Below are 26286 nucleotides of genomic sequence, written 5' to 3'. Positions count from 1 at the left end.
GAGAGGTAGGTGTTACTGTTTTCACCCAGAACCGCTGGGGGAGGCTGGGGGGGGGGCACAGCTGGAATTCCAACTACCCAGTGGAGCACCTTTTATCTGGGGTAGGAAGCAACTACTCTCCGCCCAGAACAGCAGGAAAGGGTGACTTCAGACAGCCTGAGCACTAGGGACTTGCTTCCTATTCTCCTGGTGACCCAGACAGGCAGCTAGCTGTGAAATGAACTCCTGCTATTTCTGACCTTACAGCACTCTTATTTATGGAGACCAACAGAGGCTATGGTGTCCCCCTCCCTCCAGGGAGGTTTTAGGAAGGGAGCTTCTTTATCAGTCTGTGTGAAGGGGGTCCAGGTGGGGTATGAGACACCCAGGGCTGCCCTGGGGTGTCTGCACACCTTCAGGTAGATACCAAGGATACAATGAGGCCAAGCTGTGGGGGAATATCTGCAATCAGGGTGGCTGGAGCTCAGGCACAGAGGACAGTACACTCTGACCTAGGGCAGGGGCACATGTGAAGCCTCCCCCAGGCGCCGGGCCAGCTGACTGGCTTGATGTACCAGTAGGTCAGTGGGGATGACAGACAGGTGCAAAGTTAGCAGCTCGTAGCACCTGATGGCTTCTGTAGGGCAGCTGTTGCTGTAGTAGCGTAGGAGCTTCCTGGGGGAAAACAGAACAGGATTCAGGCCAAGGCCATGGCCCTCCACTAAGGCCAGGGCCTCTCTGGTTATGCAGGCCTCCAGATGCCTATCCCATAGTCTTCTCAGTACCATCAGGACTGTGTGCAATGCCACCTCCTGCTCTTTACTGACCTAAGCTCCAAGATCAACCTAGGACCATGGTCCTCCCTTGGGACTCCTTAATTGTAGCTATGAGGTGTGCATGCATGCGTGTGTGTGAGTGAAGTTTGCAGCCATTACTGAGGACCCCCATGCTGCCAAGGCTGTGCTAGTATCAGGAGAGTAGGGACTCTGGTAAGCTCTGGGGTGCTTCCTTCCTTATGGGATGCTGGGCTGGCCTTGAGGGGCTGTCAGTCACAGGGGACTCCTATCAGGTGGCTCACTCTAGGAGGAGCTGCCACCCACAGGGATGTTGGCTCTCATCACCAACATCCAGGGCACACAGGGCTCCAGTGCCGAGCCAGCATCACCTGTAGTAGTCTCCTCCCAGCACGCCAATGGGGATGGAGTCATCTGAGAGGACAGGCACATCAATCATCTGCAGTTTGTAGCCCTGTGGGAGGAGGAGGGTCTTACAACAGGAAGACAGTGGGTATGAGTGAAGACAGGCTTGAGGGAGATGTACCAGCCCTGGCATGGCCTTGCTGTGTGCTCAGTGCTGAGGACAATGTCTGTACCTCTGTTTTGTCTTCTTCCCGCATGTGGGAGACAGAAACAGCCATTACCTTATAAACAGAATGCCCATGAGGTTTAGATGGACATTTGATGGACTCATGAATGTCCATGAATGTGGCACCTGGTTGCAGCTCACACTACCATCAACAAGTGAACCTGGGTTAGTGAGGAGCATGGGAAGACTCAGCAAGGGTGATGGGGGTGTAGGGTGGAATGTCAGGTAGGGTCCTGAGATGTAAAGCATTCCAAAAGGACTGCTTTCAAAGGTCTCTGCTTTGAAAGACATGGAAATTCCTAGGGTAGGACGAGGTGGGAGAGGAAACTAAGATCTGTTGGGTATGTACACAACCATGGTTCTCCTACAAAGGCTTTCACCTGATGCTTGGGTGGTACCACAGGCTCACCCCATGGGGAAATGGCTCAGAAGTGTTCAGGGACCATGTACCCCTATGAGGGCTGAGGGCTGCAGTCAGCAGTCAAACCTCAGACTGCCACCCACAGCTGTGATGCATTCCACTGTCCCACGGAGCCATTCCAGCCCCAGAATCCTTGTCCCCAGAAGCAGGTTAGGTATCAAAGGAACTTTCTAGCACTTGAGAGCACAAAGCAAAGACAGGAATATGAGGGCCAGGACAGTGAAGCTTGGGTTCTGGAACCATCACTTGGGTCTCTGAGGCAGTAGTGTGTCCCTATCTGCAAAATTGGGGTCAACAAAACCTGTTCCAACCACTTCCTAGGGGTGTGAGAGAACAGTCATGAAGGGCCTGACAATCACACTGCACTATGGAAAGGGTGAATTGTCACCCTCTGGGAGTGGTGAGAGCAGGTCAAGAGCTAGACAGGGGACAGGAGCAGGACAAATAATCAAGAGGCTGTGGGGATGGAGGAAATGACCCTTAGACTATAGCAACAAGTGAGGGGAAAACATTAAGATAAATGAGAGGAGAGGAAAAGAGAGGGGGTGGGGAGAGGTTCCCCAGACAGTGGATTCCAGTGACCCTGCTGCACTGCAGCCCAGGCCAGAGGGCACCTGAGCCCTGCTGGCAACTCCCCTTGGGAGGCCTGGTTAAATGCTTTGAACATAGGCTCATCTTCCCAAATAGTAGAGGTGATGGTGCACCCCTCTTTGTATGAACCAAAGCTAACATCAGGGTATAGCATTCCTTCTCAAAGAGGGGATTGGTTTGCTCTCATTGGTTTCACTTCTACCTGGACTGCCTAGATAGTGTGAGCTCAGTTCTACGTCCCAGTGCTGTGCTTACCTGTTGTTCCACACCAGGGACAGGAAGAGATGAGATAGACAGATTGAGCACAGCGCAGAAGAAAGGTATCCAAGGATTTAGAGCAGTGTCACCTCTCAGGACCATCCTGCCCAGAGACCTGGCACACCCACCATGTCATTCTCGAACCACAGGAAGTAGGAGCAGCGGAAATCCCCCTCCTGGAATAGCACTGTGGTGCATCCCTTCTGCAGGTATCTGCGTGCCAGTCGTATCAGATCCCAGACCTGAGGAAGGGAGAATGTTTACCACCACCCTTGGGACTGTGGCCTGCCAGGTGGCCCCAACTCTAAAGAAAGAAGTACAGAGCTGAGGAGTTTCAGGAGGCCAAGATTTCTCAGTCGGGACATTGCCTGGGCTCACAGCAGCAGGAAAAAAACCATCACAGGATGGATGCCTGGGAAGGCTATAGTCCAGATGCTGTGAGGATAAAATGTGTGAAAACGCTTCCCATAACTTTATTATACATACGACCCATGAGTTTACTGATTCATGCTCATTGAGGGCAGAAAATAGCCAAGAAGATTGTGAATAAACATAAGAACAACAACCCCCCCCCCCGCCACGTAAGGGCCTCAGGGTTGGGAAGGCCTGCCTAGGCCTACAGGGTTGGGAAGCAATGGCATAAGTTCTAATGGCACAGGTTCTGTGCTAGAGGTGCTGGGAAGCATAGCTAAATATGCAGTGAACCCTAAGCCAAGGAATCACCTGTTCCAGACATGTGGGCTCACTATAGGGTGACTGAAAACAGTGGCCCTGAGGGACTTCCTGTCTTAGGTCCCCTATAGGGATGTTCTGCCGAAAGAAGGAGCTGTTACCAAGGTTGTCTGAGAGCAGCTCGAGGGAAGGTGGCTTCTGCTTGGCCTGCCTACTTCATGTCAGGGCTGGGAAAAGCCCACTTTACTAAAAGCCTCACCAGACAGGATGCAGGATTCACTCCACACTCTACCATACAACACACTATCTAATTAAACCTGCAAGCAGATGCAGGGGTCGGTGATATATACTTTTCAGGAAGACAACTTGACAGTACAAATCAGTAACCTTAAGATTCCTCCCATTTGACTTGGTACTTCCATTTCTGGGAATCCATATTGAGGAAACAATCAGGGATGAAGCTTTTGATGTATGCATGGAAGGTGTGTCTGCAGAATCATTTATAATAGTGAAAGCCTGGACAAAGTCTAAAAGTTCACACAGTAGGGAAAGTTATGTATATTACGCTACATTTGTATGACATAGCATCACTGAAGCAGCTAAAGATCAGGCGTGGGAAGTTAAATGGTAGGAGGAGATGCACGCAACACAATGTGAAGTGGGAAAATGGCACCCAACTCTGCGCATGTGGAGGGTGTGCCACTGCAGCGAGCTGAGGAAAAGCAACAGGCCAGAGTCCCGGACTGCCTCACTGCGAACTGGGGAGGGAGATGGCGGTGCCCTGCAGTGAGTTTACACTCAGGCCCTGCTCTGTGAGTTCACCTATGTTTGGCACTACAGGCTGTGTTGAGTGATCTGCATTCTTTACACTAACCCTATGGGGTAAATCATGTCATCATCTCCTTATAAACTAAACTGAAATATAAGTAAACCACACCCAAGGCCACACAGCCAGAACAGATCTGGCTTTCTAACATAGGCCTTCATCACCCAGCTATAATTTTACCCATAATGAACTTTATTGAAATAAAAGGTTTTTTAAAGAAACTGCAGAAGTATCCCCTTCCTACAATCTATCTGTCCGTATGTCTAATCTGTGCTTCATCATGAAGAAGAGTCAGTTAAATTGAAAGAATGAAAAAGGATGCTTCCTTACTAGTAATCTCCTAGTTTTAAATTCGCCTGGGGTGAGGTGTGGCTTAGCAGCAGAATGCAGATTCAGTACACATGAGGTCTTGTGGTTCTAGACTCAGCATCACAAAAATTACATCAAATACTGATGCCCAAATTGGTTGACTGTGATCTTCTTTCCAGTTCAGCTAGCAAATCCTTGCTGAGCATTCACTTATGCTGGGTGGTGGCCATGTCCTACTCTGACCCAGCTCCCAGCACTTTGTGGGTGTCAGGCACATGAAATATACTAAGAGGGGTTGCCACTGTGCACTGAGGCTCACTGGGTCTGCAGGATGACCCACTATGACTTTGGAGCTTATGGCAGGTGTAACTGGGCATATAATGCTAGTGGACAAGCAGGGATTAAGTTGGAAGTGATCAGAGCCTCAGAGCCCAGAGGGGCCTATTTGTCCTGGGTCAGGGTCAGACCTCAGTGTATCCCACCCAGATAAGCAGTGAAGTGCACCTGGAACAGTTACCTTGGCTTTGACGAAGGTAGCTAGGGGCCCCTTGCCCAGCTCTGATGAAGTCTTTTCATTGCTGCTAAGAGAAGGAGCCACCATCTGGCCAGCTGTGCGGTCCACGTAGATGAAATGCACCAGGCCTGGAAAGTCCTCCAGGTAGGTGAGGGCCTGAGTTAAGGGGCTTACAGAGCCAGGGACAGTAGGGGCACCTCTATCCTAGTGCTGGGTTCCCAGCTTTACAGAGCTGAGGCCTGGGAGTGTCAGACACTGGCCCTCACATAGGCCCTTTCGCTAAGCCCCAGGGACCCCCATTTTCCCTACATCTTTCCACCTCCCAGCTCCACAGTCTTAAGAAGCTCTGTGATCTTTGCCACCTGCACATTTAATATAGGCACTTCTGAACCCTACAGGAAGGAAAATGGCATGTTCACAGCTGGTCACTTTGGAAATGAATTTAAGATACACACATTGTGAGGCTGGTGTGTGAACAGTCACTTGCTTAGCTGACGAGTGAGCCTGGCTGACTGCCCCACTCCCACTGTGATTGCCTTCATATCTACCACTCACCTGAGAACTTGGAAGGATCTCCTCTGTGAGAACAGACTCCCAAAGAAGGGCAGTGGCTGGTGTTAAAAAGGCCCTCTGGCTTCCTGCTCACCCACCTACTTAAAATCAAAGTCCCAGAAGACTGTGGCCTGAAACTTAGGAGCTGTGAATATAGGAAAAACTGCTTCAACTTCCCTCCAAAATCAGTAGTAGACTAGTTTCCATTAACAGAGCTCGTGTATGTCTTGGAAACAGGGACACACATTTATAGCAGGCCTTCACCTGCCATTGGGCACTGTGATGATCTAAGGAGCATGGCACAACCCTTTCAAAGCAACTAGGTCACAGGGATCCTGTCCTCGCTCTCATGGAGCATGATTATCATTTTACTAGATGGAAAAAACATGGACATAAAGGATCGTAATGGCTTCCAGGTGAACTTGGGACAGCAAGAATTCCTAAAATTTCAGCTCTGGGATATTCCTACAGAATGGGTACAACGAAACACCATGGCAGTGAAACATATGTCTGAACTCTCCCAGGGCCTGCAACCCTGGAGACTCCAGGCTTTGTTGGGTCAGGTGGGCCAGGCATAGGATATGATACCATGGTGACATTCCTTTGGCTCTTCACCAACAGGAAGTCCTTCCAGTCCAGCAGTCTCTCCCTGAAGAGGAAGGGAAGCCAGAAGCACAGGCTGCTGTGAGTGAGCCCTGTCTCTCTCCTGTTCCTGTGTGTGTGTCACACTTACCACATGAGCTTCTGGGCTTGGTCCTGCAGGTGCTGGGGCAGGTGTGGACCTCCCCTGTTGGGTGCAGTGGCCAGGAAGCTGAGCCGGTAGATGGCACAGAGCTGCCGCTTCAGCCTTCCACATGCCTGGAGCAGACTGAACAGAGTGACACCGTGGGAAAGATAGACAGAGCCTCTGGCCACACACCCTCACTGTGCTGAGAGGCAGCTGCCTGGCTTAGCTGCCTGGCTTTCCCTTCATCGTGTTCCTTGCCACACAACATCTTGAATCACATCATTTTGCTAATCTGTGGGAAAGTGATTTGCCTGAGGTGGTATCTGGTCAGTACTGCAGCTAGGCTAGGCCCAGGCCTTGGTGCCTGGTATTGGGCCTTCATGGCCTGGCCTCCCCATGGCCTGGCCCCTGGCAACCTGGGACTCTCCTTCCAGCACCTGCATCCCCCCTGAGCCTCAGAAGATCCCAGAACAATGCCCCTCTGAACAACTCCCCTGTCACTCAAGAGTCCACCACTCACTCCCAGGATGATCCTGGTTCACTTCTAGAAAAGGCCTTGGTCTTAAACTCCAGCCAGGTACTCTGTAAAGAAGACAATTGACAGGTCAGTTTCCAGAACATGTTCCACAGGAGGTCCAGGGGAGACCCCATCCTATATCCTGGAGGGGTACCATACTCTATACACACCTGCCCTCATACAGTCCAAGCTGGACTCCCTGGCAGTCACTTAGCATATATATATATACATACATACATACACACACATGCATGCATTTCTGTGGGCCAAGTGCAGGACTCCTGGCCTCAATAGGCACAGATACATATAATAATGCTACCAGAGGACTAGGTGAGCCCCTCAAAGGGGGCACATGGATGGGGCTTTGAGGATGAGTGGCTGCTGTAGGTGGCCAGGGAACAGATTGGACAGCCTCATAGGGGATCCAGGGTGGCTCTCGATAAAGCATGAGAACTCAGCATTCTAACAGGTGTGCTACCACAGTGACCAAGGCACTGTGGGATGCTGCGTTGACTGTTGACTAGCCAGGGCTTCAGTGACTTGCTCTGCATCCTCTAATCCTGCCCCCTTTCAGACCAACACGGATCCTAGCCCTAATGAATCCCAGCTCCTCCAACAGACCTGGATACAGCCAGTTACACCAAAGGCCTCAAGCTGCTAAAACAGCCCTCCTGCTCTCAAGTCTCCTCACTCTGAGCTGGACCCTGCTGGGTGCCTGTGATGGCCTGGTCACTGATACTCCCACATCGCTCAGTAACTGGTTACAGTCCCCACCCAGTTCTTTATTCCATGAGCCACCCATGAGCCCAGGTGACCGGGTCACCCCTACAGGGAGGGTGCCCTGTGGTGGGTAAGTTCTGGCTTCACTGCTTATGTGCTGGCTATTCTTGACTACATCATGACTATCCAAGCAAGTCCCTATTTCCAATGATGAAAACATGGGAATTGCAATTTGAGGTCTGCCAAACTCCTATAAAAAGGTTCTGAAACATCAGGTACAGATGTTTGGTTTTTGTTATCATTTCATAATGAGGAAAACAAGGGTCACAAACAAGTGAGCAGGGACAGAATAAGAGCGGTCAGTCCCTCATGTTCTGGGGATGAGCGGGCCCTGTCACCAGCTCTGCCTCTTTCCCCCAAGGCTGGGTGAACGTGGCTTCCAGGTCCTACCTGAATCTCCTGTCCAACCCGATTCTTGACAAATTTGTCCATCTTCTGACGTAGGTCTCCCATGAGAGGCTGGGATCGTAAGGAACTTCCCACCTCCCGGCCCTCCTTCAGCTTCCTCTCCAGCTGGGAGAAGCCATCTAGCAGTTGGTACAGGACCAGGGCCAGTGAAGTGCTGGGGCTCTGCCAGGAAGAGTAGATACCAGGATGGACTGGGACAGCCAATGAGAAGCTAAGCAGGCCCTGAACACTGGCAGGGTGAGCCAGGGGCTCTGTACCTTAGTCAGGAGTACCATGTTGATGCCTGGCCACAGGGGCAGGCAGTACATGGTGTGGGGCACCAAGGGGCAGTAGCTTTCCTTTACGTTGGCATCTAGGAATATCCTTCTGGGGCCAGAAGGCGCTGGGGAATGTGGTGGCAGTGCCTGGAGAGTGTCCTCAGCCATCTGTGAAAGCAGAAGAGCTGCCAGTGAGGTGGGGAGTGGGAGAGGAGCTGCCCGGCCTCGTCTCCAATGAGGATCCCTTCACCCATTCCCTGTCCAACCTATGAACCACGAGGAGCAAAAATGGTTAGCTCTGAGAAAACCCAGTTTTGAGGTTCCTGAGCTGCTAAAGTTGCCCTAGCAGCTCCTGTTCTCTGCTGTCTGTGACCCAGCTTCTGCTGGGCAGTTCTGTCCAGCCAGGACTGGATTTCATGCAGGGAAGTGGGAGTGGGTGTGGGCTGGTGGGTGTTCAAGGACCATATTAAGAGGCAGGACACATAAGGGGTGGGGAGGCCCCTTTCTGCCTTCACTTGGAGGAAGGAATTTACAGTTCAGTCACCCTCAGAACATCCTGATAGCCCTCCACATTAGGGAAACTGAGGCATAAAGTGACTATATGAGCAAGACTCTAGCCTGGGGTGGGGTGGGAGCCCTCAGAATAAGAAATCTTTTAGTGGGAAAAATTAGAGAATTGAAAAAAGCATTATAGATGCCACAAAAATTTCTAGTCTATATAAGGAGGTCACTCTAGTTATATACAACACTAAAAGACTGGAAGGGATGTGAAGCTTGTTCTGGGTTTACTACATAAACAATAACATACGCATGGGATGGACCCTCCCACTCCCTCACAAGCCATGTTAAAGAGCACTGGGTAGATGGAAAAATGCTTCAGTAAAAACAAAAATAAGACAGGCGTGGTGTGTGTACCTTTAATCCAAGTACTCAGGAGGCAGAGGCAGGCAGATCTCTGTGAGACTGAGGCCAGCCTGGTCTACATAGAAAGTTCCAGGCCAGCTGGGCTACAGGGGAGCCCTGTCTCAAAAAAAAACAAACAAACCAAAAACAAACAAAACAACAACAACAAAAAAACCCCAATGACAACGAAAAGAGTAACGAAGCACATCAGGATCCAAATGTGAAAAAGAAAAATGTACACAGTACACACACATGTATACACAGTGTGTCTGCAAATTAATAAAAGACAGGAGGAAACACCCAAAAATACATTCCCACTTCCAGGATGGGTTGAGGGATTTTTAGTCCCCTTTCCATGCTCAACTTTTTTAATTTCTCATTTTCTCCAATGAAATCTTTAAATTTATTTTTAAATATTAAAACTTAAGTTGGACTTTCATTTTCAAGAAATGGGGGCAGGGTAACTCTCCCCCCTTATCCTGGCCCTGCCTCTGGGCTGAGCTGCACGGAAGAGCCTGAAGGGGGCAGCATGGCTGTCACCAAGGAGGTACCCAGAGTGGACGGCTTGGCCCTCTGCATCTCAGAGCAGCACAGCAGTGCTCAGGCAGACCCCAGAGACTCACCTGGGGAACATCAGTGGGCGGGGTGCCCCCATCCAGCCAGACTGTGCTACCTGCAGCCCACAGGGGAGAAGAGAACTATGTAAATGATATGAGAATGTAAATGATCCCTTAGCATGGAAACCACCTCCCCCTCCACAATTCAGGGGGGCCTGGACCATTGACAGTTCAATCCCAGCTCAGCCTCAAGTGCTGGGCAGGGAAAGGCTCTTCCTATAGCTACAGTCCCAGCAGAGCCATCCTCCCAGAGCTGGCCAGTGCCAGCTGAACTCTGCAGTTTGAGGGCTGAAGCCACCTGGGACAACGGCTTCCCGAAGAGCCAGGTGCTGGGAACTGGGCCGGTGGCAGGCACCTGGCTGTGGGAGAAGGCACTTTCTTCAGACCCTCTCTGCGCCCCCCAACAATCCCTTTCTTATTTCCATGCTCCGTATTCTTTCAGGTTCCCCTACACATAATCCTCACAGTCAGCATTTACCCACTCAGTTATTCACTCACCAAGCTTACTGGACGCCTACTACGTGCTGGGGATTGAGCTGGATTTTCTTCCTAGCAGAGCTCACAAACCTACTGAAGCCACTACCTATTTGAAATATTACATGTTTGTAATATTATTCTCTCCTGCACTTTGCTGCAAATAACCCTCATTTATAAGCATGTTTCTCTGGGGGAAGTGTGTTCCTAGGTTTCAAACACCTGATTTACAAATGGATGACCACAGTGCAAGACATCTGTAAGCTGTGAGTTCTGGGTATTCTGGAACATTATTTACAGCTCTGAGGCATAAAAACCTAGCCACCCAGACAGCAGGGCCAGGGGAGGGTAGTGATGAATGGGGGAAGGACTGTAAGGAGGTCTGTCACAGGGAGGCCATGCAAAGCCTGCTCAATCCTGCCTTGGGTCATGGGAATTTAGAGACCCTGAAGATGGCTATGAACGCTCACCCAGAAAAAGGCCTGGGCATATGAGTTAGTCTGCAAGCTCAGGGGCTCCCAGGAGCCCTGAAGCCCAACACAGACCTAAAGTTCCTACAAACACCTAATTCAGTGCATCCAACTTTAGCTGCATGTTAAAATTACTTGGGGTTCTCTGTAAAAAGCCCTGCAGTCCTGCCTCAGCCTGGCTCATTTAGTCAGGATCTCCGCAGGGGTGGTTTGTAGAGATCACCGGAGAGCCAGCTGCTGGCAGGGTGAGAAACACTGCTCCAGCTCTGTGCATACCTGCAGGACCCACACATTGGGCTCTTCTAGGCCCTAGAGCTGAGGACTGTTCAAGCTGGGTGGGTTGACCTGGCTGGGGATGCTGTGTGCAGCCATGGCTAAAGGCTGCTAGTCTAGGGAAGCCACCTGGTAAATTCCTTTCCAAAGAGTCCCCAACGTATCCCTTCTGCAAAGCCAGGCTTCTCTCTTCTATTATATGGGTGAGCCACAGGGTCCTTCCTTTTATCCTAAGCTCTTCAGAGGTAAGTGCAAAGCTTACAGCCTCTTTTTTGGTTTGTCTACTTCTCTGAGCAATACTGTGTATTCAAATAACAATTTAAGTATTAACAGTCCATTTTTATTGCTCACCATATATCTTGGAAAAACAGGTAAAGTATCAACTACCAAAACAGAATATTCACACTTTAAAATGTACTTGAAATCAAGTGGCCATTACTTCATTTTACTTAATAACTTAATTATTAATTACAAAGAGAAAAGATGAGGTGGAGAGAACACATGCATGCATTTCTAAGTGAGAAATTCCTGACCCTGTGCAAAGTTCAGGGTCATTGAGTTATCTTGGCAGTGCTTGGATTCAAGCTGGGCCTGGCAGGGAAGAGAGAGAAAGGGTCACTGACAGAGCTGAACTCTAGGAGTCCGAGTGCTTGTGCTCAGACCCTCACAAGGAATGAGGATCCACTGACCCTGATACACATTCCCTGGCGGCAGACTGGCATCTCCCCAGGCTGCCACGCTCCCGTTCCACAGGCCTCACCTGAGCTCTGCTCGCCTGGGGAAGGAGCAGGGGTGAAGTACTCCTCAGGGAGGGAGATGCTGTCTGTGTCCTGGGGAGGAAGAAGCAGCTTGGATAAGGGTCAAAAGGGAGGTAGCCTCTCCCAGCTGCTCCAGCTGGGCCCGTTCTTCTGGGAAACATGGGAAAGGCTTGGCCTAGGCCAAAACAAGACAGGGCTGCCCTCTTTCCTCACAAGGTCCAGCACACACCGTTTCCTCAGAACTCTTGGTGGGGCCTGAGGTGCACTGCCTCCCAGCCTGCTGTACAGGGATGTTCTGGCTGCTTCGGGGTCTCCTCTGAGGGAACGGCTGCAAGAGGGCCAAGGAGATGCTGGTTAGGGATGGCTGACCTGGCTCTTCCCATACCTGTCTTCCTCCCAGCTCTTCATAGACAACCTCCACTTTCTACTTTGTTCTATGAGCTGCCCTGGGTATATGGCCCTCAGAGTTTCCAAGGTGCTTCAGTTCTAGAAATTCTAACACTTTGGTATCCAAACCAGCACTAGCCGGTACCACTGATGACATGACAACATCCATGTTAAGGATAATACTCAACTGCCCAGGTACTGCTGGGCTCCCTGAGACCTATTACCTTTAGCTCTCAGATCTCCACAAAAGTGGCACACCATATCCCCTACTGCAGATTAGGGACTTGGGCTCTCAGCCAGCAAGCACTTGTCTGCTCAGCTCACACAGCTGAGAGGACAGTTTAAGTTCGAAACCAGGACAAACTCCCCACATCTGCATAACCCTCTAGACCATGTCCATTCTAGAATTCTCCTTCCATCTGAAAGCAGCAGGACAAATACCACGTGAAACTGTACATCCAGATGCCCATTGCCTCCAGGCCAGTTTCCTAGGTCACCCCCCTGCTGGCTGTGTTGTCCAGAGACCTGAGGGCTGTCGTCATCCTCCTCCTCTGCTGTGCCTTGGGTAGGCTGGAGGTCCTGAACCAGGAGGATGAGGGCCAGGAGATCAGCTGGGCGCAGGATGCCTGCACTGTGGGTGCAGAGACAGGGGTAGCCTATTTAGCCTACAACTTAAATCTTCCTGGAGATGAGCAAGATATAAAGAAAATTAGCCTACCAATTTTTAAAGTGAAAGTTGTGTGAAAACCAAAATTTGCGAATGGGAAGGTCCCAGGGACCAGTAATAACATAAAAGGAGTTTCTGTTACTCTAGTGAAGATTTGAAGTGCATGGTTAGAAATAACACCAGAGAATGGAATGGACTGAGAGATGAGACCTGAGTCAGGGAGAGTTTCATGGCAGAGATGGTTCTGGAAGGGCTCTAGCTGGCAGTTTATCACAGGACAGGCTCTCAGACTTACCTGGAATAGAAAGCCAGCAGTTTGCAGTGCACGAGCAGGAAGGCGTGCAGGGCCTCTTCACCACCCCGCTCCGGGCTAGAGTTGACAGCCTGTACCACGTGCCGCTCCAGTGCCTCGATGCTTAGCTCACAGAGCTGGGGGTGAATCAACCGCTCTACCGCCTGGCCAGGAATGGGCAGGGGAGGAAAGCATGTCAGTCTCCACCCTCCCTGCTCCAGCCTGCACTGGAGGGCACATGCTCTCAGCCCATAGGGAGCTGATACTAGATGCCAGGTATGGGAAGTAGGGAGACTAAAGGAGCAAGCCAATCCTGCCTGGGGCTCCCAGTCCAGTTACCAAACTCTAGTGGATGAGGCAGACAACACAAAAGGAGACAAGGAAAATCAAATGCAATATGTGCCAAGTAGGAAACACATGACACTGAACTAGAGAGAAACAGCAGAGACCTAATAGAGTAGGCTGTTTGAAGAAATGTTCCTGAGGAGGCAACCTAAGGGACCAGCAAGTCTTCCAGAGAAAGCAGGGGAGGAACACAGGTGAGCCAAGGGAAGAGTGAGTGCAAAGGCCCTGTGATCCACAGACAGTTTGGAGAAGTACCGTCAAATGAAGTAGAAGGCAAGTCCTACGAATAATTCAAAATGCTCTGAGGGCTGGTGAGATGGCTCAGTGGTTAAAGGTGTCTACAGTCAAGCCTAATGACCCAAGTTTGATCCCCAGGAAAGAGAATCAAATCCTGCAAGCTGCCCTCTGACTTCCACTTATACATCACAGCATGCATGCACCCCCACACGTGCACATAGAAAATAAATGTAAAAAAAAATAATATAAATTTTCTTGTAAAATGTTAATATACAATGTAAAAGCATTCATTAGATTTTTGTATTATCAAAGTTTGGTGTATATTACACATTTGACAGGGCTCAGTATGGACTAATTACATCTCAAATGCTCGAAAGTCACTAGCATACTGTACAGAGCTAGAGGAAGAGGATTCTCAAGACTGATGGAAGCCCATGTCACCAGTGCATAGTGAGTGAGAGAGGCTTTTGAGGAAGGTGGGCAAGACAGGGACAGAGCCTCTGGGGGTTTGTGGATGTGGCCAGGGAATCTAGATTTCATCTTAACTGCATTAAGACATTTCCCACAGCAGCTAAGCCAACCAATCTATCCTTTGTGTTACCATGGATTTTTATAGGGAACCCAACATGGTACCCAAGCTGTTTTATTTTATTGTACTTTTAGTTTGCATGTTCAGGTGATTTCCTTCTAAGGGCAGGAGCTGTGTCTTTATACATCAAGGTCTGACCATCTGCTGGCTCAGTAGGTACATTCTTGGCAGGCTGAATGAGTGAGATGTGAGAGCCAGTGCCTTCAGATCCATTTTCCAGTTCACTAACTTTCTTTTATTATGTCTTACTTGCGACTTTTCATTTTACCAATCACACTTTCATCCTTAACTATCTGGACGGGCTCTTTGGAAAAATCTTCCTGGCCATTTTGGAGTCTATCATTTGTTTTTGCGGCATTTTTTAAAAGATTTTTTAAAATTTTATTTTATGTGTTTGAGTGTTTTGCCTGAATGTAGTATGTGCACCATGTACATGCAGTGCCTACAGAGGCTAGAAGAGGGCATTAGATTCCCTGGAACTGGTGTTGCAGATGGTTGTCAGCCGCCATGTGGGTGCTGGGAACCGAACTTGGGTCCTCTGCAAAAGCAACCACTGCTCTTAACCACTGAGCCATCTCTCAAGTCCGTTCTGGCACTAATTTTTATGTCTTTAAATATTTTTATTTGATATTTTTGGACCTAGTAATTCCAACTCCTTCATATTGAAACCTGTTGATAATTGATTCCCTGATGTCCCAACTTCCACTCATGGTGTCTTATTTTCTTTTGTATCTGACTGTCTAACTATGAGCTCATTTCACACACACACACACACACACACACACACACACACACACACACTAACTCAATGGTTTTCAGAGAAAGATTACCCCACACAGCATCACCTGAGCAATTGTTAGAGATGAAAATTCTGGAGCCCCTACACCTCAGTGACTTGCCATCTTTGAGGCCTGATATTCCCGCACCCCCAGTCACCTCCACAGCAAAGCTCTGCTCCTGTTCCCGCAGGCGGCTGTAGGTCCCCAGTAGGCTCTGAAAGTGCTTCCATACCCGAGCACGCTGCTCCAGGTCAGAGGGTCTCAGCCTAGGAAAGAGCCAGGCAGAGCAGGGGATAGTGAGAAAGCTGGTCATCTCTAGCCCCAACCCAAGGACCCTGTCCCAGGTTAGTATTAGACACCTAAGTGGTTAGGCCTGAAGTATGTAGAGAGGCAGTGAGGCCATGTTTTGGGTTGTGCTGAGTGGCATAGCATGAACCAGGAGTCAGGCCCTAGAGCAAATGATTTCATTACTGGGGCTTTTTTACACATGGACATATAAAGCTGGCTGGAGGCTGGGGTGTGACTCAGTGGTTAGGCCCTTGTCTAACATGGGTAAGTCTGCAAGTTTGATCCCCAACACTGCAAAGAAAAAAAAAAAGCCAGTTAGAAAAAGCCAAGAAGGTGCCTGAATTGCCTATGCCCCTCACATCCCCACAGGTCTCTGCAAAGAGACAACCTGGCCTATTTTCAGGGCTAAACCGAGGGGTACAGTCCTCTCAGAAGCTGAGCAGCCCAGCACTGCTGCTATGGCTGTGCCCCAGGCCCCCACAGTGCAGCCAGTGCCACTGACACTACAGCCATCCAGGCTAAAACACCATGAAATGATGCTGGAGAATCAAGATGTGCTTCTGCATATGCTCACATCCCTTCAAAACTCAAAAGACCCAGGGTTTCAAACTCTGAGACATGCCCACCCATATTGGAGAATCAGGCAATCCCACCTCGAATCTTACTCTTCCAGATCTAAGGCTCAATGAACCCTTTCTCCAGGGCCCTTCCCTGCTCCATGTACATGAGAAGCCACCGTTTTCAGTCACCGCGGTCCCTAGTGTGGGCTCAAGATGTCACTAGGCTGGGGGACTGTGCATTTCTATGGAAGGGTTAAAGCATCTCTGAGAAGCCAGAAGGGACAACCTAAGGCCCCCTGGTAATGACAAATCACTAATGTTGGGAGCACTCTGGGCACAGAACTGGGAGAACTGAGCTCAGAGTCTGACGCTGGATGCTGCCAATTTAGTTATTCAAGTTCTCTGCCCAGTTTCTCCATCTGTATGAGGTCAGACCAGATGGTCTCCAAGGCTTCTCTGAGCTCTGCTTCTTTGATCCAGGGACCCAGCAGAGGACACTACAGGCCCAGCTGCAATGACTCACTCCTTTCGGATGAGCTGGCTGTCCATAGTCACCAGCCCAAAGTGCACCTCGAATAAGTACTTGAGCACACACAGCTTCCGCCGGAGGTCCCCCTCGCTCTCACTGTGGTCTCCATTGATGGCGATGAACAGACATTCTCCAAACTGTAGGCACAGTCACAATATCAGCTAGCCCTAGGGGACTCTCTTTGCCTGCCAGGTCTCAGTGGACAAACAAGGTGAGGCTTAAATCTCAGGAGCTTCCGTTTCTGCCTTCCAAAGAGGTCTACAGGCTAAGATAAAGGGAGTAGCATCTGAACTCCCAAGGAAGTGGACTGAGGGTGCACCGAGGGCTGCTGGGCCACACACTCACCAGATGCAGGACATACAGGTGGTTGCCATTTTCTGTTGAGAAGCAGGTGTATGTGTCTGAGAGCTTCTCTAGCATTGTCATGGAGGAAATGATGATGGGGGCCAGGAGGGTGCTGAGCTGGTCCTCCAGTACAGGGAGCTGCAAGTGAGAGAGAAAATAGCACTGCCTAGTGTGTAGGGATCTCTAAAATTTTGATACTGAGATGAGATAGGTCATTTACAAATATGTTGGGCTACGTTCACAGCTGTCCTGGGATGCATGTGGACTATAGGCTGAAGGATGGAAACGTCTGAGAATGGGCCAGATACTGGCAACAAAGGAACAAACAAGGCCCAGAACTTACATCAAGAGTTTCAACAGTGTTAGAACTGCCCGAGAGAGCGCTATTGTCCTGAGAGAGATGTTTGAAAAGAGACTGCCCCACACTTTTGTGTAGTAGCTAGGAAAGTAGGGTCAGTCTGGTAACTGTGCAGATCAGGATCCAATTCCAGAAGGAAACATTCCAGCAGGTGTCCAACCTGTAGCCCAAGGGCCTCATGCAGCCAAGGACAGCTATGAATGCAGCCCAACACAAAATCATAAACTTACTTAAAACATGGGGGGGGGGTGTTAGTGTGTGTGTGTGTGTATGTGTGTGTGTCTGCATGCATGTGTAGATTGTATGGTCTCAAGCATGGACTTTGTAGATGGCATCTTGTCACACTATCAAGAGGTTGGACAAACCTGGAAGGAACTGGGTCACCTTTCTCCAATGGAATGCTTGGGGCATTTAATTGAGAATCAAGGATTCTAAGGAAGTCTTTTACATGCGTCAAAGTCCATGCATGGCACGGACTACTTTGGGGGAAGTTATCCTAGGAAAACAAAGATTTGTGCCCAGGCATGTTCACTACAGCATAATGCACAGTTTCAAACAACTGGAAAAATATAAAAGTCCAACACTAGGGAAATATTTAAATAAATAACAATACATATAAATCATAGTTACTTAAACTTTCCATCATGAAGCTGAAGAATGGCTAAGAGCACTGGCTGCTCTTACAGAGGACTGGGGTTTGGTTCCCAGCACCCACATGGTAGCTAACAACCGGCTGTAACTCCAGTTCAAGGGGATCCGACACCCTCTTCTGACTTCCATGGACATAGCATGACACAGGTGCACGTACATACATGCAGGCAATACACTCATACACATAAAATAAAAATAATAAATAAAATATTTTTTAAAAACCCTCTGAGTCACAACCCCACATAGGCTTGAGTAACTGAATGTGGAAAAACTTGGCAACAGTAAAAAGTTTCTGAATACACACGACCAAAATAAAGTCCAAGTTAATTGTACAATGAACTGACAAAAGCCTTGGTTCTGAACTACAGACTGCATTCTCTGCCTGTCTAATGCTACACACTGCATCATAACACCAATGAATGCTGCCTGAAACCTCAGTTCAGATTTGAGACTACTGCATGTTATGAATGCCAGTGCTTTTTAAACTGTATATACCAGTTTTCTGTTCTTATAGAAATATAATGGTTTAATTATGGAAAACAAAGATTTTTAATATTTTCTTACTGACTTTCCTCTACATGTAAATATCAAATTAGTATATCGTGGACAGATTTGTGTTACAATGTTTGATTTTAAAAATAGATAAGCTTGAGTGATGATTTTAATTTCATAAAAAAATCATGAAGTGAATTTTGGCTTGGGATTAGGACAGAATTGTCAAAACTTTGTGAAATGTGAGTAAACACATTTCTTCCATTTGGTGCTATCATTTAGGTAACATGATGGTCATTAGCAATCATAAAATCAAAATATCAACTCTGGGAAATACTAAAGATGTTCTATGTCCTGCTGTATCAAACAGTCTGCTAGATTCAATTATTTAAAAAATATTTTAGGGGCTAGAGAGATTGCTCAGTGGTTAAGAACACCGGTTGTTCTTGCAGAAGACCCGGGTTCAAACAGCACCCACATGGAGCTAACAACTGTCTGTAACTCCAGTTCCAGGGGATCCGACAGCCTCTTTTGTCTTCTGCGGGCATTGCACAACATGGGTGTACTTACTACATGCAGGCAATACATGCATAAACATAAATTAAAAATAATAAAACATTAAAAAAATATTTTAAAGTGTGTGTGTGTGTGTGCACATATGTGTGGGTACCTTTAGAGGCCAGAAGAGGGTGCTGGATTCCCTGGAGCTAGAGTTATAGGTGGTTATAAGCTGCCTGATGTGGGTGCTGGGAACCAAACTCACGTCCTCTGAAAAAGCTGTACACATTCTAAACTGCTGTGCCATCTCTCTTGACTCAGATGTAATTCTTCTTTTGGTCTTTTTATTCTTATTTTTTGAGATTTGATCTCCCTGTAGCCCCAGCTAACCTGGGACTCACTATGTAGACCAGGCTGTCCTTGAACTCACAGAGATCCACCTGCCTCTGCCACTGAGTGCTGGGATTAAAACCATGTACCACCACATCCAGCACAGACTTAACTCTTTTTATGAAATAAGTACATCCGTATCATTAATATGGAGTTTCTTCCCTCTTTAATTATGATAAAATTATGTATATACCAAATATTGTTTGAAAAAAATTCTTTATGGCTTATTTTCAAAAGTGTCTGATTCCTGTATCTATTTTATAGATCTATTTACCTTGAGTCACTTAAAAATTTTCAGGTCAAAAGAGGTTACAATGGGAAAAGTTTAAGAAGCCCTGATGCAGGTGATAGAAGAAAAAGCCATACAGCTGCCTCAAGATTACTGTTTCAATGACACGAAAAATTCCTCTGTGTGTTTAATAAATAAATAAGTGAATAAATAAATAATAAATAAATAAATGTAGTTTAAAAATTTTAAACAGGATCAGGAGATAACACAATCTGCATTCTAAAGTACAGTACAGCCACCTGAAAGGAAGGAGGGGGACATCTGTAACTAAGAAGAGAAAAAATGATTAATTGGTGAATGGATGGTAGTTTCTTTTCACAATTTTTTTATTGAAGTTTTGTGTATTTCATACATAAATTTATCTTTATACTACCCCCTTTGGCACCCTCCCTGCCCCCTGCCACTGGAGTTTATATATTCTGTCATTTGTGTTAAGGCCTATTATGTAAAGTTAGTATCCCATAATGTCCCTCAGTGCAAGTTCATCCACTGGGATTTAGTCAGCCTATCTAGAGTCCCTCCCTTTAAGAAGACCAGCTCTTCCTCACCCAGCAATAATCAGCTGCCAATAATTCTTCAACTAAGAATGGGGCCTGTTGTTCATTTCCACAGTTCCGTGTTGGGTTTTTGTCTGCTTGTTTGCATGGGTCTTGTGCATGCTGACACCATTGCTGTAGGTTTGTATGAGAAGGGTCCCAGGCGCCTGTAGGATTGTTTCCACATGGTCCTGCACCTCCTCCCTGGCTCTTAGAATCTTTCCGTGCTCTCTTCTGCAATGGTCCCTGAGCCCTGGGTGGGTGGATTTTAATATAGGAGTCCTGTCCAAGGACCCACATTCTGTAGACTCTTATTCTCTGAGTTTTGGCCATTTGTGACCTTTTGTGTTCCTAGCCCTCTGTTGCATGAGGGGGCTTTGTGTTTGTGGGTTTTTAAAATTATTTTATTTTATGTGTATGAGTGTATGACCTGCATGTATGTGAGTGCACCTGTGTCATGCAATGCCACGGAAGTCAGAAGGGGGCTTCGGATTCCCCTGGAACTAGAGTTAAGGATGGTATGCAGCTGCCATGTGGGTGCTGGGAATCGAATCCAGGTCCTCTGCAAGAGCAGGCAGTGCTCTAAGGAGGAGTGCTCTATATTTAAAAATGCATGAAAAAAAAATAATGTATTGAAAAGTACTAAGAAGGCCAATACTACTTAAGGTGTCACTTTTGGATAGAGGAATTATGAGTGATTTTCTCCCTTTTTGTTTCTATATTTCTGTTCTCTAGGAAGTATGCCAATCTATTCCCACTGCCCTTCCTCCACCCCCAAAAGAAACCAAACAATCAGACAAAAACTAAAGGGAAGTGGCGAATATGTTAAGACTTTGTGAGGAGGTACTGGAGAAAGCTGTGCAAAAACTCCAACAAACTCCATTTTCAATGCTGGAGTGAAAGGAAGGGAGGAAACAGATGACTTTGCCAGGTTGATTTCAGGAAACTCAAATGGGGCTTGGGGAAGCCAGCTCTTCACCAGGAGCTGATGAGATGCAGAGAGCCAAGTAAGCACTTGCCTTGAAAGTGAGCGGCAGCTATGAATGGCACAGAGCAGGGCAACATGGGATCCTTCCGATGCTCAGGAAGCCAGGCTTCGGTCATCCCTATAGTCTGTCAGCCTCTTGCCTGGCATCCTCCGGCTACCCACCCCAGTCATGCCCATCCCATAGCCTGTTCAGTGCCTTCTGCTGGTGGAACTCAGCCTGAACTCATGGTGTTTACTCACCATCCAGTTCACTATACATTGTCCCTCTCTGGATCCTGCATTCCCCCAGAGCACAGACCACATTGTTAGACTTGCTGCTGTACCCCCAGAGGCCAGCACACAGGCTCAGAATTTGTTCAATGACTATGCCTTCACATAGGCAAATGCTTGTGGAATTATTCATGGGCTATGATTTTCTTTAACAGTTACAAATGATATTAATTGAAAAGTCATTAAAAAATCTACATTGACTGCAGCAACACTTTAAAAGCAGTAGCTTTCTCTACACAGGTATACCGAGACTTTTGTGGTGGGAGGAGACGAACAATTTTCAGTGTATGCAGAGTGTGAAAGACCATTCTTATACATTATGCAGCAAAATTATAAAGTGCTACAATATGTTTGAATGACTTTTAACTCATTTCTACTTTTTAGGAATAATCATAATATCAAATAATTGGAAAGGGATAAAATTCAAGCACAATGTTCCCCATACCAGCAGTGATAGCTAACTAGAAGCAATATATGTATTGCAATATATATGTTATTATATACATTGGGGAAATGGTTAAATGAAGATACATTTATTCATATACTTGAATATAATGGTATAATTAAGAATTATGCTTTGGGGTCCATTTAACAAAATGGAAAATAATTCTGATATAATGGAAAATGAAAAAAACTCAAGCAATAAAACTATAAATGTGATATGATCCCTGCCATATAAAAGACAAAGACCTAAAGCAGGTAGATTAAGGAGCTAATAGCTCCAGATAGTGGAATTATGAGCCATTTATTATTTCTCTTCATCTTCAAATTCCCTACAATTAACTCAGTTATTTATATTATTAGAAAGAAGTGTGGCATAATAAAATAATAGACCTTTAGAACTTCTGTTCCTTTATACTAGTTATCTAGAAACTAAAAACTCAGGAGTGAGAGCTGGAGAGGTGGCTCAGCAGTTAAGAGCACTGACTGCTCTTGCAGAAGACCCAGGTTCAATTCCCAGCACCCTCTTGTGGGCACTGTACAACAGGGGTGCACTTACACACATATAGGTAATATACTCATACACATAAAATAAAAATAATAAAAACAAAACTAACAAACAACTCAGGAATTTGTTTTTGTACCAGTTTTAACTAAGAGGAAGAACTGAAATATTCATTACATAAATTCTTAAGGATTAGATGTACTGAATTCTAAAAAATAAAACAGCCAAAAAGATAGACCTGATTTTAGCTTAAATAAAATTGCTTGAATGTCTATGCTCTCTGAAACCTTGTTTTCTCTTAACAACTGCCAGGAGTGCTGAGTGCAATGGGGATGCAGCCAGCTGCAGGGGAGCAGGCTCAGGGAGGAATTAGGCCCATTGCTGGTCCTGAGGAGCAGTCAGTCTGTGCTGCCATGGAAATGTAAGAATGTTTTTTTTTTTAATTTTTTACTTATTAATTTTTTTATTTTATGTGTATGAGTATATTGCCTGCATATATGTAAGTGCACCCATGTTGTGCAGTGCTTGCAGAGATCAGATGAGGGTGTCAAATCCCTTGGAACTGGAGTTAGAATGGAAAGTACACAGGTGAAATGACAACTATTTCTGAGTAATAGTAAAGTAACAAATGAGATGTGCATATGCAAAAGAGCTTCAAGCCACACTTTACGTTGTATTCAGACTCTCAAATGGATCATTAGGCCCTATATGAAATTCAAAACTAAGCCTGGCTCAGGGGTGTGCCTCCAACCCCAGCCCTTGGGAGGCAGAAGCAGGAGGATTACAAATCTGAGGACAGCCTGGACTACATAGTGAGATTCTGTCTGAAAAACGAGGCTGGAGAGATAATTCAGTAGGTAAAGGTACTTGCTATCAAGCCTGATGATGTGGATTTGATCCCTAAAACACACATGGAGAAAAGAGGGGACTGACTTCTACAAGGTGCCATGGCATACACACATGCACACACAAATAAAAATGCAATTACAGTAAACATTAACAACAACAGAACTCCAAAACCAAGACAAAACCCAAGTGATACAAATTCCAGAGGAAGATATGGGGAAAATTCTTTGCAATTTTAGTTTAGTCAAAGATTTCTTCGATGTCACCAAAAGCATGATCTGTAAAAGCAAAAATGAAAAATCGGAGCTATCAGAATTTAAAACTGTGTTTTAAAAGACACTCTTAAGAGTGTCCACAGACTGGAAGGAAATATTTGCAAAACATATACCTAACAAAAGACTTATATACTAACTATATAAGAAACACTGAAAATTCAGTAAGAACAATCCTAAAAACAATAAAATGAAACATGGCAAAGTACAGGAAGAGACACTCAAAGTCATTAGTCACCAAGAGATGAAAAATAACACACGAAATTCTAGTCGACATCGATTAGACTCTAAAATTAAAAAGAATGAACAGCAAGCATCAGTGAGGATCTGGAGACCTGTTGGAAAGCTTGGTGGTGCCTTCAGATCTTAAGCACACCCCTACTTGATGTAGCCACTCTTTCAGGTATTTACCCATGAGGAACAGGAACATAAGCCCATGCAAAGATACACATTCCACAGCAGAAGCTCATACAAGATACACATCCCAGGTGCTGTATTTGTGGCACCCAAAACCTGGAAACAAGTCAAATGTCCAACAAATGTCCAATAAACTTATTGTGGCATCCAGATACGGTAGATTACTACTCAGAAATGGAAAGGAATGAACGGCTGGTATGTACTGAAAAAATGGCTGAAGTGAGAAAGAATCATGCTGACTGAAAAAGGACAGGCCTAAACCAAACACATCACAGAATGAAACCCACAGACATTCTGTACGATTCCTTTAGATAAGTCTGCAAAATACAAACTCATCATGCCAGAAAACAGCTCAGTGATTCGCTTTGAGCCTAGGGAGCAAGAGGGAATACAACTTTTGGGGTGGCAGATATTTTATTGATTGTGACTGAATCACAGGTAAACACATATAAAATTGTACACTATCAATACAGCTGCTAAAAATAAATGCATTAAGCTTCTGGTAAGCTTTCTGGGTAGAGAACTTGACATCAAGTTTCTCTGTTGTAAGGCTAAAATTTTACTTCCTTTTTTGTTCATGGGCCCAGACAGCTCTGGTGGAATGTGAAACCACTGTACTTAGCACATCAAAAGGATTGCCCTGCATCTAGGTGTGAGCGCTCCTGGAAAGGCATGTATGTGCCCCTGCTGAGCCCTGACACACACCTGCTGGGCCCTTGGAGGCTCTCCTCCTTGTCTTGGGGTAGCCTTGTGTTGCTCCCTCTACCAATCCTTCCTGAGATCACTACTCGGCAGGCACTCACCTCCTCTTCCTCATTCTCTGACCCAAACTTCAGCCGGAGATTCTTTTCAAAGTCCTCATCCGTCCAGTAGAAGAGGACTTCTGCACCCTCAGTGGTCACTAAGACGCACTTCATCTTCCAGGGAAAGGCAAGGGTGAGGGTCACATGGTGAGTTCAGCCTGAGTAATGAGAAGTTCCTCACCCCAGCAGACATTCATTGAGCCCTTTGCTGCCTTCGGGCACCCTGGGCGCCTTCCCAGTCTTATCTCGTGGCATCCTCATGCAAGTTCAGTGACATGAGGATGTAGGGCTGGAGAAGGGGGGCGTGGTTAAGGAGGAGGCATACAAAGTCCAGTGTGGTTCAGTCTACTGTTCTCCTCATTCTGCTTGCTTCCCACAGCCCCAGAGTGGGTGGTGCCCACCTCCCCATCAACCCCAGGAAGGGAACATCATCTACCTGGGCAAAGTGCACAGCAGAACTTCCAAGGAGCCAAACACTGTGACCAGTTCAGACAACAGCACAACATCCTGGGTCCTGCAGATCTTAAGGCAGAGAGAGCATGAAGGCATGCAGAGGCTCTGGTCTCCACTGCCCTCTCTTCCTGAGAGTGGGCAAGTTGGGGAGAAGCTGAGGACTCACAGGTACCTTCCATATAGAGGCCATGAACCCAGTAAGCAGAGTCCTTCGTTAGAGTAAGTGCCCACACACATTAGTTCCCACCTCTGCTCTAGGAGAACTCATTTTAGACTGGCTCACTCAGAGACAAGGTGTGATCAGCAGACCAACCCTGAGCAGCCCTGGGGAGCTTGCTGTGAGCACCTGGTGGGGGACCACACTGCATATCCCAGGCTGGCAGGAAGCAGTCCTGATGAGAACAGGTGTCCTGGATAGGTGTCATGAATAGTCATAAACTAACAAAAAAGGTATTTGGGTTAGGTTTTAAGTTTTGGCTTTCCGAGGTCTACAACTGTGAGTCTCAAACTCCCACAGGGAAATGATGAACAAATCCCCGAGGTACCTTCTTACTGGGTTACAGGGAGAGTCACCAGGACCCGCCAGGCTTAAACTCAAGCTCCGCTTTCCATATGAATGGCGGGCAGGTGTCATTCCCCAGCTTCCCTGCTTCAAATAACAGGGCAGATAAACTGGCTCCAGAATCATTCCTAGTATGAGGCAGGTACAATCTAAAGCCCAAAAGGAAGGGCAGCTAGGGGTTCAGTATCTTTTGCAAAAGAACTCTGAGCCTGGCTGCGACACCCCGAAGTTTGGTCTTGATGTCACCTTCCTGGAAACATGGGCATGCTTCTCAGTAGGCATTAGGTTTTGCTGCTTCCTCTTTGTTTTCTGACTTCCTTCTGCTATCCTGCTCTGAAGAGAGAACTTCTAAGTATGCGCCAACCTGGGAAACCTCCAGTGTTTACCACCCTGACCAAAGCTCTAAACTCCTCCCCACAAAGTGCCCTGGTGGCCCACTCCCGACTCCGGGAGCTCGGTAGTGGGTAGTAGGGAGGGGGTGCCGAGTGAGGAGTGGGACTCAGAGCCCGCAGTACTCCTGCAGGGATACTAATCCCATCTCACACCAGTCAGCACTGCGTCCCCGAGGAGCCAACGTCCAGGCCCTCCAGCAGGGTCACCCCCAAATCCTCACATCCTCCCCATCTTCCGGTGGCCCAGGAGAGGCCTGGTGTGTGGGGCCCGAGTCTGGGGCCCGCTCCCGGAAACCCCACGGCCTCGCCAAGCCCGGAAGGGCTGCGCGGGGGGCACCCACGAGACCCACGTACCGGAACGATGGTTCACACCACCTAGTGTGCAGCCAGCCCGCGGCGCGCTTCCGGGTGTGCCCGCGTGACCTCACCACGTG

At 47.3% G+C, this 26286-nt stretch overlaps 1 protein-coding gene across 4 annotated transcripts; it reads right to left on the bottom strand.

Annotated features, from left to right (window-relative positions):
• Positions 1–35: 35 nt before the first annotated feature.
• Positions 36–26286, bottom strand: Hps1 (HPS1 biogenesis of lysosomal organelles complex 3 subunit 1). Of its 4 annotated transcripts, none has more exons than XM_029563029.1 (20): positions 26207–26286; positions 24882–24967; positions 24446–24559; positions 16690–16827; positions 16339–16481; positions 15125–15233; positions 13021–13181; positions 12500–12689; positions 11901–11999; positions 11674–11743; positions 9703–9752; positions 8177–8344; positions 7902–8081; positions 6735–6796; positions 6221–6355; positions 6071–6136; positions 4939–5083; positions 2743–2856; positions 1145–1227; positions 36–654 (listed from the first exon to the last, which is right to left on the bottom strand). In XM_029563029.1, the coding sequence occupies exons 3-20, from the start codon at positions 24557–24559 to the stop codon at positions 492–494; spliced, it is 2190 nt and encodes a 729-aa protein (XP_029418889.1). In that variant the 5' UTR covers positions 24882–24967; positions 26207–26286; the 3' UTR covers positions 36–491. The 4 variants fall into 4 exon arrangements, with proteins under 4 accessions (XP_029418889.1, XP_008830174.1, XP_029418890.1 ...); XM_008831952.3 differs by having other exon boundaries at positions 12584–12689; XM_029563030.1 differs by lacking the exons at positions 16339–16481; positions 24882–24967; positions 26207–26286.

This window comes from Nannospalax galili, unplaced genomic scaffold, assembly GCF_000622305.1.
Source record: "Nannospalax galili isolate Female #2095 unplaced genomic scaffold, S.galili_v1.0 scaffold875, whole genome shotgun sequence".
Classification (NCBI taxonomy): domain Eukaryota; kingdom Metazoa; phylum Chordata; class Mammalia; order Rodentia; family Spalacidae; genus Nannospalax; species Nannospalax galili.
This window is presented reverse-complemented; position numbering and strand designations above follow the sequence as displayed.